The sequence below is a fragment of the Bombina bombina genome, chromosome 6 (assembly GCF_027579735.1).
Source record: "Bombina bombina isolate aBomBom1 chromosome 6, aBomBom1.pri, whole genome shotgun sequence".
In the NCBI taxonomy this organism is placed as follows: domain Eukaryota; kingdom Metazoa; phylum Chordata; class Amphibia; order Anura; family Bombinatoridae; genus Bombina; species Bombina bombina.
This window is the reverse complement of record NC_069504.1, coordinates 1069920504-1069933943: the sequence shown is the minus strand read 5'-3', so window position 1 is coordinate 1069933943 and position 13440 is coordinate 1069920504. Positions and strand designations below refer to the sequence as shown.

Below are 13440 nucleotides of genomic sequence, written 5' to 3'. Positions count from 1 at the left end.
GGTGCAATGCTGAATTATGGAGAGAGTATTGCTCTCTGCATTCAGCGAGGTCTTGCGGACCTGATCCGCACTGTCGGATCAGGTACTCAAGACCTTTGATACATAGGCCTCCATAAGACTACCTAGGATTATTTAATTTCAGCCCAAATATTTTTCACCTATTTATATGGTACAATTTAATGTGCCACAATCATTTAATAACATTCACTGACAATATATCCAGACTGAACTTGACCAATCCACACTGCTAGGACTCCGACATTTATAGAGCAATATTGATAACACTAACTGCTATATTACGAGTCTTGCGTTAGCCTTAAAAAGCAGCGTTGAGAGGTCCCAACGCTGCTTTTTAACGCCCGCTGGTATTATGAGTCTTGAAATGACAGGCTCACCACTCACTTTTTCAGCCAATAGAATGCAAGCTCAACAGCCAATAGAATGCAAGCTCAATCCTATTGGCTGATTGGATCAGCCAATAGGATTGAACTTCAATCCTATTGGCTGATTGCATCAGCCAATAGGATTTTTTCTACCTTAATTCCGATTGGCTGATAGAATTCTATCAGCCAATCAGAATTGATGGGACGCCATCTTAGATGACGTCACTTAAAGGAACCTTCATTCAGTCGGCCGTCGGGTGAAGAGGATGCTCTGCGTTGGATGTCTTGAAGATGGACCCATTCCATGCCGGATGGAAGAAGATAGAAGATGCCGTCTGGATGAAGACTTCTGCCCATCTGGAGGACCTCTTCTTCCCGGCTTGGATGAAGATTTCTACCCGTCTGGCGGATCACTTCGCCCGGCTTCGTTGAGGACTTCGGCCCGGTTGGGTGAAGACTTCTCAAGGTAGGGTGATCTTCAAGGGGTTAGTGTTAGGTTTTATTAAGGGAGGATTGGGTGGGTTTTAGAGTAGGGTTGGGTGTGTGGGTGGTGGGTTTTAATGTTGGGGGGGGTATTGTACTTTTTTTACAGGTAAAAGAGCTGATTACTTTGGGGCAATGCCCCGCAAAAGGCCCTTTTAAGGGCTATTTGTAATTTAGTATAGGGTAGGGCTTTTTATTATTTTGGGGGGCTTTTTTATTTTATTAGGGGGATTAGATTAGGTGTAATTAGTTTAAAAAACTAGTAATTATTTTATTATTTTCTGTAATTTAGTGTGTTTTTTTTCCATACTTTAGATAATTTTATTTAATTGTATTTAATTGTAGTTAATTTAGGGAATTAATTTAATTATAGTGTAGTGTTAGGTGTAATTGTAACTTAGGTTAGGTTTTATTTTACAGGTAAATGTGTCTTTAACAACTATTTACTAACTATTCTACCTAGTTAAAATAAATACAAAGTTGCCTGTAAAATAAAAATAAATCCTAAACTAGCTACAATGTAACTATTAGTTATATTGTAGCTAGCTTAGGGTTTATTTTATAGGTAAGTATTTAGTTTTAAATAGGAATAATTTAGTTAATGATAGTAATATTTATTTAGATTTATTTAAATTATATTTAAGTTAGGGGGGTTAGGGTTAGACTTAGGTTTAGGGGTTAATAACTTTAATATAGTGGCGGCAACGTTGGGGGCGGCAGATTAGGGGTTAATAAGTGTAGGTAGGTGGCGGCGACATTGGGGGTGGCAGAGTAGGGGTAAATAAATAAAATGTAGGTGTCGGCGATGTTGGGGGCAGCAGATTAGGGGTAAATAAACAAAAGTCAGAAATTAAAGAATGGGAAGTCATACGCCAAGTGGATAAAGGTGGCAATATTGTAATTTGGTCAAATAACGTGTACTTACAAGAAGCAGAAAGACAATTAAAAGATGTTACCTGTTATAAAAAATTATGGTCCTGCCCTCTTGAAGATTTTCTTGATCAATATCAAACTTAATTGCGAATGCCAGACTAAATGGTATTATTTCAGAAAAAGAAAAGAAATTCTTAACAGTAACAAAGGCCAAAATATCCACGTTTTACTTGATACCCAAAATCCACAAGAATAGTGAACACCCTCCTGGGCATCCCATTGTATCTGGCAATGACAACTTAACCGAAAAAGCTAGTCAATATGTGGATTCGAGATTACGAGAATTTCTCACACAACTACCTTCTTACATTAAAGATACCATGGAGACTCTACAACATTTAGAGGATATTTGGTTAAAGGAGGATGCCTGACTAGTCACTGCTGATGTAGAGGCATTATACACGAGCATCAGTCATAAATCAGGATTACAATCTGTTAAAAAGTTTTTGGATATGTCCCCCCGAGGAAGAGGAGAATCACAATGAATTTGTACTCCAATTACTTGAGTTCATATTAAAGAAAGACTTTTTTGTCTTCAATAACAGATATTACCTTCAAATGAGAGGGACAGCCATGGGCACAGCATGCGCACCAACCTATGCAAATGTATTCCTAGGTTGGTGGGAACAAACAATCATCTTTTCGGATATACATGATAAATATTCTCAGCATATACCTATATGGTTGAGATATATTGATGATATCATATTCATCTGGGAGGGTCCCAAGAATAAGTTAGATGATTTTCTAAAGGAACTTAATAACAATGAGTGTAATATTAAACTCACTTACCATACAAGTCAAACAGAAGTACCCTTTCTTGATCTGAAAATCTTTAAAAAACCGAATGGGCAGATTGGAACAGATTAATACAGAAAATCTACCGCCACCAACACTTTTCTATATAGCACGAGTGGAGGAAAGACTTCTTAAATGGGGATATAGTAAGACATCTGTTAAGAAAGCTAAAATAAGAGCGCGATCAACCCCAAGACAGGAGTTATTGAAACCTAAGTGCAGAAAATCTGATGGTAAAACAAGACTAATATTAACTCGTATAGTCAAAAAGTAATTAATGTAATTAATAAACACTGGAAAATACTACAATCTGATGCAACATTAAAACAGCTACTAGGTGACAAAGTAGACGTAAGCTACAGAAGAAGTAGAAACCTGAAAGATATGGTCAGCCCTAGTCAGCCCTAGTCACTTCTGTGACAAGAAGAGAAAAAATAATATAAGATCAGTACAGGGTTCTTACCCTTGCAGCACATGCTGTAGCTGCAGACATATGCGAAAAACAACAAAAGTACATGACAGATTTGGGAAAGCACATGATATCTAATCATATATAAGCTGCAACACAACTAATGTGATATATATGATCAATGAGGCTGCCCAAAGATCTATATTGGGATGACAACACTTAAATTATGTACATGTCTACAAGAACATCTACGTAATATCAAAAATGCTGCAAATGATTTCCAAAGACAGAAAAATATCACCTCAGTAGCCTACCACTTTCTGAAATACCATCAAAGCAAAGTTGGAGATCTAATATGTACTGGCGTTCAAAAGATCAATTTAGGCATAAGAGGTGGAGATCTAACTAAAAGTTTGTTGCAGTGTGAAAGCTGATGGATTTTCTTGATGAATTCGGTTCAACCAAATGGATTGAACGAACACAATAATTATTTTTCATATTTATAAAATCGCTAAAATTATGATTAAGGCAGAAAATCTTACTGGTATGTTGAAAAACGAAACAATTGACATAGTTCAAATATTGAAACATGTAGGCAGAGCATAGGAGATATCATTATTAATATATGATCCAAGCATATTCAACCTAAGGAGCATTAGGACATACTAGTCTTGTGAATGAGACATGAGTAAATCCTACATAGATCTAAAATAGAGTCTACTAGGACTAACATCTCCAGACATACCTACCCTAATAAAGATAAGGGACTTAATTTTGAGTATATGATAGTAAGTTTCATATATTAATTGAGAATTTTTGGAGATAACACCAAAAAATACCAGGTAGCGTGTATATAATTATTTAAATTAAGGTTACAATCTCTTACTGAGAAATTAGAAATATAAGTTACTTTAACATTAACTAATATTTTGTTCATAAGGCAATAGGACATTTCATAATTTAATGTTGAGTTGTCCACTCACCTTTTATTAATACTTTTTTTTTACTTTTTAATTGTAGAGCACTGATTTCACTTTTCTCACAAATTATTGATAGTTTCGATAGGATGCTGATAATTATTATTTTTTCACTTACACTAGTGATCAAATGCTTAATGGCAAATACTTTTAAGCATCATTCTCATCACATATTTCTTTGAAAGAATTATCACTCGATTTATTTCTAATAATAATGTAATGAAAGTAGTAATGCTTTCATATCACTTCCACTTATAGGAATATGAGCCAACACTGTGAGCTGTGTTGGAAATCAATCCAACACTTTATGGATTATTTTTATGTTACATCACTTGAAATGTTTCATGTCCTTATGACTTCTCTCAAAATTACACCATTTCTTTATAAAATAGTAATACAATCTTTAGAAAATTGTTAATTATGAAAGAATTAATTCAAGAATCTGGGAATGTTGATATAAACCAATATCATGCCAGATACTGAAAATAAAAACATATACATGTTTATAATCAATAAATATACAGACTCCATTCCAGGCCAGTCATAAATCTGAGGTGTAAGGTATGGTTATATATATTTTTTCAAATATTATTTTAACAGATTCTTTCAAACTCTTGTGCATTTTCAAGATGTAATCAGTATTTATGCAGGATGGCAGGAAAATTATTATGAATTCAGATCAATAGCAGGCTACCATAGAAGTAAAGACTGAAATTACACTATGGCCCATATTTATCAAGCTCCGTACGGAGCTTGAAGGGCCGTGTTTCTGGCGAGTCTTCAGACTCGCCAGAAACACAAGATATGAAGCAGCGGTCTAAAGACCGCTGCTCCATAACCCTGTCCACCTGCTCTGAGCAGGCGGACAGACATCGCCGGAAATCAACCCAATCGAGTACGATTGGGTTGATTGACACCCCCCTGCTGGCGGCCAATTGGCCGTGAGTCAGCAGGGGGCGGCGTTGCACCAGCAGCTCTTGTGAGCTGCTGGTGCAATGCTAAATGCGGAGAGCGTATTGATCTCCGCATTTAGCGAGGTCTTGCGGACCTGATCCACTCTGTCGGATCAGGTCCGCAAGACCAATGATAAATAGTGGCCTATATATCTATTTATATAATAAATTCTTAGCCATCTATATGCCTTATATATGCTTTATAAGAGAAAGTTTGACACAAAACATCTAATGCTATCTATACAATGGTCTCCCCGGAATTTCGTTAACCTGTTTAAAATAATAATATTTTTTCAAAATAACAACTTGCTCTTATCATAATTACAATTGATCTTAGTCGATTTATAACATGACTAATATAAGAACTACACTAACTAACCCACTCGAGTTATAAACCTAATATTAATATACATTATACACAATATAGGAGAATTATGTCCAACTCTATCATATCAATTATATGGTTATCTTATGCAGTTTAAAAAAAAGCCAATAGACGTTAGACATCTAATGATAAGATGGATTATATATGAGGGAAATTCGCATATCCATTCAAATCATTCAAAACACACGAACATTGACACCCCTCTATTTGATTGGAGGTCAAATTATGACATCATAATAGTAGGCGGAGTTACAAGGGGATAAATACCTGCCACATAGCCGTTTGAGAAAGCCGAATCATTCGGCGAAACATATCAGGGGAGGTTGGGAGTTAATGGGCTCTCACTCTTCATTTTAAAGTCAGCAGGAATCTAGCCTAAAAATCTTATTTAAAATTGCCAACTTAATTTAGTCTAAAGGCACGTATAGAGGCCATAATATGTAGGCAGATTTGTTGGTTTATGATTCAGTATGCATCGTTAATGCGGGTTATGGTGAGTCAATGATAGAATCGCTCTGCTAGGCAGTCACTTTATTTTATATACAAAAACAGATATTATTGTCTATTTGAGAAGATACAGCCAATAGAATGCGAGCTCAATCTGATTGGCTGATCGAATCATTGATTTTCCTACCTTAATTCCGATTGGCTGATAGAATCCTATCAGCCAATCGGAATTCGAGGGACGCCATCTTGGATGACGTCCCTTAAAGGAACCGCCATTCGTCGGGAAGTCGTCGTCGGAAGAAGATGGGTCCGCGGTGGAGGTCTTCAAGATGGAGCCGGTCCTCATCGGATGAAGATAGAAGATGCCGCTTGGAAGAAGATGGTTGCCGGTCCGGATCTACTCTTCTTCCCGGATAGGATGAAGACTTTGGAGCCTCTTCTGGACTTCTTCAGCCGTCGGATGATGGATGTCTAGCCCCCGCTTGGGCTTAGATGAAGATATCAGAGCCAGGACGGATCGGTGTGATACCCAGTGAGGTGAAGACAAGGTAGGAAGATCTTCAGGGGCTTAGTGTTAGGTTTATTTAAGGGGGGTTTGGGTTAGATTAGGGGTATGTGGGTGGTGGGTTGTAATGTTGGGGGGGGTTATTGTATGTTTTTTTTTACAGGAAAAAGAGCTGAGTTTCTTGGGGCATGCCCCGCAAAGGGCCCTGTTAAGGGCTGGTAAGGTAAAAGAGCTTTGAACTTTTGTAATTTAGAATTGGGTAGGGCATTTTTTATTTTGGGGGGCTTTGTTATTTTATTAGGGGGCTTAGAGTAGGTGTAATTAGTTTAAAATTGTTGTAATATTTTTCTTATGTTTGTAAATATTTTTTTATTTTTTGTAACAGTTCTTTTTTATTTTTTGTACTTTAGTTAGTTTATTTCATTGTATTTATGTGTAGATATTGTATTTAATTAATTTATTGATAGTGTAGTGTTAGGTTTAATTGTAGGTAATTGTAGGTATTTTATTTAATTAATTTATTGATAGTGTAGTGTTAGGTTTAATTGTAACTTAGGTTAGGATTTATTTTACAGGTAATTTTGTAATTATTTTAACTAGGTAGCTATTAAATAGTTCTTAACTATTTAATAGCTATTGTACCTGGTTAAAATAAATACAAAGTTACCTGTAAAATAAATATTAATCCTAAAATAGCTATAATATAATTATAATTTATATTGTAGCTATATTAGGGTTTATTTTACAGGTAAGTATTTAGCTTTAAATAGGAATAATTTCTTTAATAAGAGTTAATTTATTTCGTTAGATTTAAATTATATTTAACTTAGGGGGGTGTTAGTGTTAGGGTTAGACTTAGCTTTAGGGGTTAATACATTTATTAGAATAGCGGTGAGATTCAGTCGGCAGATTAGGGGTTAATAATTGAAGTTAGGTGTCGGCGATGTTAGGGAGGGCAGATTAGGGGTTAATACTATTTATTATAGGGTTATTGAGGCGGGAGTGAGGCGGATTAGGGGTTAATAACTTTATTATAGTAGCGGTGAGATCCGCTCGGCAGATTAGGGGTTAATAAGTGTAGGCAGGTGGAGGCGACGTTGAGGGGGGCAGATTAGGGGTTAATAAATATAATATAGGGGTCGGCGGTGTTAGGGGCAGCAGATTAGGGGTACATAGCTATAATGTAGGTGGCGGCTCTTTGCGGTCGGCAGATTAGGGGTTAATTATTGTAGGTAGGTGGCGGCAACGTTGTGGGGGCAGGTTAGGGGTTAATAAATATAATATAGGGGTCGGCGGTGTTAGGGGCAGCAGATTAGGGGTGCATAAGTATAACGTAGGTGGCGGTCGGCAGATTAGGGGTTAAAAAAATTTAATCGAGTGGCGGCGATATGGGGGGACCTCGGTTTAGGGGTACATAGGTAGTTTATGGGTGTTAGTGTACTTTAGAGCACAGTAGTTAAGAGCTTTATAAACCGGCGTTAGCCCAGAAAGCTCTTAACTACTGACTTTTTTCTGCGGCTGGAGTTTTGTCGTTAGAATTCTAACGCTCACTTCAGACACGACTCTAAACACCGGAGTTAGAAAGATCCCATTGAAAAGATAGGATACGCAATTGACATAAGGGGATCTGCGGTATGGAAAAGTCGCGGCTGAAAAGTGAGCGTTAGTTTCCTGACTGACTCCAAATACCGGCGGTAGCCTAAAACCAACGTTAGGAGCCTCTAACGCTGGTTTTCACGGCTACTGCCAAACTACAAATCTAGGCCTAAGTGAATTATATAATTAAAGACTTTGGCCTCTATTTATGAAAGGTCTTGCGGACCTGATCCGACAGTGAGGATCAGGTCCGCAAGACCTCGCTGAATGCGGAGAGCAATACGCTCTCCGTATTCAGCATTGCACCAGCAGCTCACAAGAGCTGCTGGTGCAACCCCACCCCCTGCTGACTTGCGGACAATCGGCCGCCAGCAGGGATGTGTCAATCAACCCGATTGTATTCGATCTGGTTGAATTGCGGCGATTCTACTCTGAGCAGGCGGACAGGGTTATGGAGCAGCGGTCTTTAGACCGCTGCTTCAAAACTGCTGTTTCTGGCGAGTCTGAAGACTCGCCAGAAACACGGGCCATCAAGCTCCATTCGGAGCTTGATAGATAGGCCCCTATGGATTAATAAGTAATTTATATAATGAATAATCCACCAATCAGCAAAGACAACCCAGGTTGTTCACAAAAAATGGGCCGGCATCTAAACTTACATTCTTGCATTTCAAATAAAGATACCAAGAGAATGAAGAAAATTTAGTTTCTTAAAATGTCATGCTCAATCTGAATCACGAAAGAAAAATTTTGGTTACAGTGTCCCTTTAAGATATTTTTAGCACTTATATTTCTAAATCTATAAGGGACCTCATCCTTACCATACAACCATCTTATGCATTTATCCATATAGTCACTTTCTACAGTGCTTAGTTTTTTGTTCTTAAAGGCAATCAAATCACTCCTGTACGTAGTAACCATATTTTCAAGTTTAGTTACCCATTCCTGTGACTTATCTTCAGCTAGTACCTGGTAACTCTGCAGTTTTGTGGCTTCAATTTCAGATTTTATCTTTAACTCAAGTCTACTGACTTCCTCAATGACCAAATAATACAAGGTCATATGAACATTTGTTTAAAATTGAACACCACTTCCTGCAGAATGCCATATTCTGTGTACCCAGGGTGGGGATATTTTTTATTCTAAAACCCCTAGGGATATACTTTTTACGATGATACCCTGAAAGATAAACGGCATGGAGGTGATAATCAATCTCCTTTCTACGTAGATTAAGTAATTTGTGGTAAATATTAATTGGGGTGTCACCCCTCAACTCACTTAAGTCATCCGTCACTCTAATTCTCTCTGCGTCCTCATCAGTGAATAAGAACGGCTCAGTATTTAAATCTTCATCCATGTACATTGCCCATGTCCGGTGCTATGGTTGCCATGTTGAAAAAGAGTCTGTATGAATACAAACAAAAGGTCAGGTGCAAATAGTGCACAGATTGCAGTTCAGGTTCCGTGCAAAACCAAACAAATAAAATCTGTAAGCAATGTCTCCTCCTGTGATATCAATGCACTATGCAATTGTAAAACAGATTTTGTTGTGTATCTAGTTCAGTGCAGTTGCAATTTTCAATATATTGGACGCACGACCCTCCCCAATAAAGTGAGATTGTTGAAACACACCACAAATATTAAACAAGGTTTGAAATCCCCCAATCTTTCTCTACTCTATAGGAATGTTCATAATCAGGATCCCCAGTGTTTGAGAGGGACAATACTAGAATGTGTCAAGCAGAAAAAGAGAGGGGGTAGTAGGACCCTTGACTTAAGATGCAGGGAGTCCTATTGGATACATAAAATGGGGACTTTAATTCCCTATGGTCTGAATAAGGATATAGACCTCGCCACTTTTCTGATCTAAATTTTATACCTAACAATTAGGTTGTATACATTCCAGTTTAATTATACCTCTATATCTACTTACGTTTATGTGTATATATATGTTTTTATATAGAAAGTTTTTTTTATATAGGAATTTTTCTGAGAATTTTATTTAGAGCTTTATATAAATTTATATGAATTTTGAGAATATATACTGTATATATGTTTTAAATATTTTATTTAATTATCTACTATTTTAAATTAGCAGCTAAGAGTTGTGGTATAGGATAGTAATCTTATATAAGTGTAGATTTTAGCAAGAGTACGAATCCCGTATGCGTGAAACAAAGGAAGAGTTCTTTTTTCTGTATATTTTTTTTACCATTTTCTGCTTCCATTAAATTTTACCATTTTTGGAAGCATAAATAATTTTTTTAAATACATATATACTTTTTAATATTTTTAGCTTATTATTATTCCCCGATAACTTTTGATATCCATATATTGGTACATAACTGTCAATTTACTCATGTTAGCAATCAATTAGGAGGAAAGATTTCTCGTTCTTTCATACCTGAAAGGAGGGTGTGTGAGCAAACACCCAATCAGAGTAGGCGATATGGAAGAGGCATTTCGGCGCCTAGTTACAAAAGGCGCTGGGTAGTTTAGTTTGGCAATTACCTCTGATGAAGAAGGTCTAATACAAAGTTACCTTCGAAACGCGTCAAGTGTTCGTGTACTATAGTTACACGCTGCAATTGCCGAGATCGACTCTTCCTTTGTTTCAACACGGACAGTGATGGTGACTACAACCGGCTGATGCAGTTTTCCCACAAGGTGTTCATAACCCAAATGCGAACCATATAGCTAAAGGCGATTTTGTTACCTCATTGCATTGAGGTTGTTTCATGTAAATGCATCATACTACCTTTTTAATAGTTTTGTCCTAAATAAACAGAGTTACACTATTTTCGTGCACTTTTTATTTTATATATTAAATCTTAACCACATCTGGCCCTGAGGGAGAAATTTGATCACCTGAGAGGTGTTGATGTAATCTGAGACTCTCTAAAAGGAAAAAATACCACGTCCGGAGAGGTGCTGACATAGTCCCAGATGCAGCCTAAAGCCGCTGAAGTACACAGGACTCCTATTAGAGGCCAGCGAGCAATCCATACATCACAACATTACCCTTACCTTATATGATTGGGGTAATAGCGAGTAAGTAGATCCCCTGGAGGGAATTTCCGTGGGACCTTTGGTGTTATTCTTTATATATGAATTTTGCATCTGTTACCACACTTGACTCATAAACTTTTTTGAATTTTATGAATTGTATTTTCTACTTGCAATTAGCGTGATCTTGGGATAAATTGTAGATATCTATGAATCATCAATGATGCGCATCAATGCTCATTTGTTAAATAATATCTTTACTTAGCGCTGGGTACAGTCCATTTTTTCTCTCTTTTTGCATACTGCCATTTATTAGGGATCTCTAGGAAAAGGTTTTCCTGCTTACTGGTATATGTACCCTTAGCAGCCAGTAAAGAGAGTTTATTTTGTGACTTCTTACCAGTCAAGCCAGTTTATTTTGTGACGTAAAACACACTTAAATAATACTATTGTAATAAGATATTCTATACAGCAGAAGTGGTCTGCTGAAGTTATTTACCACAGCCTCTAATTTGCGCAACATAACCAAAAGCGTATACCTCTACCAGTTGGAGGTGTATTCTACTTTTTTCTCACATATATATATATATATATATATATATATACACACCTTTGAGTGCTTCCAGTCCAACACCTTGTCATATACGATAGCCCTTTAAAACACTTTAATACATTTATTTTAATAATAAACATATATTTTACATCTATAATGTATGTATATAAGTGTAATATTTTAGTTTAATATGTTTTGCATGTGTTATACATTTACCCTGGCCCTAACACTTTATTTCAGGTCTGAACTCACAACTTGTATAATATGAACGACATTAGTGCGGCTGCACTATCCATTGAAAGTATAGGGTGTGTTAAAGAGATGTTAGCTGTGCTAAATATTTTCAACAATTTGGACCAGATTATAAGTAGAGCATTATTTAAGCGTTATTTGAGCATTAACTGCGCTAGAAGTAAGATTTATGTGCGAGTTAGGTTGCTCCCGCATAACAAATTGAAAGTAAACTGTCCTTGCTTGCTAACCCAACTGTACTTAACTGCAAACACATATAAATATTAATAAATACATACATATACATCTTTGGACATATGTATGTATTTCTATATTAAACCCCTGAAACCTTATATGTGAGCACTTATAACTTTTTTGTGCAATATTTTTTTTTAATAATTATAATTTTTTATTATGAGTGTAACTGTACTTTGTAATGTATTGTTGATGTGTTTTGTGACAATTGTTTGTTTCATGAAACAGTTAACTAGAGCTCTGAGGTCTCGCTAACCCAACTCACATCAACTTCAATTGCGCTCAAGCGATTGGGTTTATTTTCAACTTGTAATACAAGGGAAAAGCCTAACGTGCGCAAACACCCGCGAGAAACCACTTTTCGCTTGCCCATAACTGTTAGTGCTCCACTCGTAAACGAGCCCTATATGTATTTTTGATGTTGAGATTTTTTTTTAAACATTTGACTATGTGACGTCTATACAAATGTTGTTTCCTCTTCAGGCTCTGGAGAGATGTAAAGATGCAGGATTGGTTAAATCCATAGGCGTCTCCAACTTTAACCGCAGACAGCTAGAGATGATACTTAACAAGCCTGGACTGAAGTACAAACCTGTCTGTAACCAGGTATGTGAGATCAGAAATCATAATTTATGATTCATACATTATTCCACTGTTTTCCCTACTTTTTTGTAATAATGCTAATGTTTCATAATTTACATTTTTTATTATAATATTGCTCAGATTATTCTCCAGGGTCAGGGCCACCAACGTAGAGAACCAGGGACAGGGCTCCCAACCTCCAGGGTCAGACCCCATACTCCTCACAGCAGCAGACCCCAAAAGCCCCCCCACCCACACTCTAGGTCCAGGTCCTATTTGCCTGGCTGCTCAGTCAACCCCTGCCATCTTCATGTTTATATGTCTGTTTACAGTTCTTGGAGCCACTTCACTCACTTCCCATCTTAGGTTCCATTCTCTACACCAGTGTTTCCCAAACCCAGTCCTCAGGACCCTTACTCAGGCCAGATAATCATTATATCTTAACTAGAGCACAGGTGAAATAATCAGCTCACCCATCAGCTGATTATTTCACCTTTGCTCTAGTTAAGATATAATGAATATCTGGCCTGAGTTAAGGTCCTGGATCTCTATTGTAATCTTTATTGTACAGGTTATCCATTGCTTTATTATTCATTTGTCATTTAAAGGAATATAAAACAGTACTCATTTAGTAAAAATAATAATATGCTAAATCAAAATAACATAAAAAGAAACTGATTTTGTAAAAAACAGCAAACAATTTACTTGTTTCTTCCAAAATGGGCACTTAGACATTCTCACTGGAGCCCCTGCTCTCAGGGAGATCAGAGAGCTGACATGTTGGTAACTTAAATTGCATTCTGACCTCCTCTGAGCATGGGCTAAATGGACTGTTGTTTTTTCTTGCATTTACTATACAAAACTTATGACATCAAGCTAGATATGCATTCTTGTAGAGATACCAGCCCCCTTGTAGGGCTGTGACATGAAGTAATGGACCCTGC

At 36.9% G+C, this 13440-nt stretch overlaps 1 protein-coding gene across 1 annotated transcript in view; it reads left to right on the top strand.

Annotated features, from left to right (window-relative positions):
• LOC128664190 (prostaglandin-E(2) 9-reductase-like) overlaps positions 1 to 13440 on the top strand; it is a 68025-nt gene that overhangs the window by 32400 nt on the left and 22185 nt on the right. The window contains exon 6 of the mRNA XM_053718955.1: positions 12398 to 12520. Coding sequence (XP_053574930.1) covers positions 12398 to 12520 — 123 coding nt within the window. The remainder of the gene's footprint in view (positions 1 to 12397; positions 12521 to 13440) is intronic.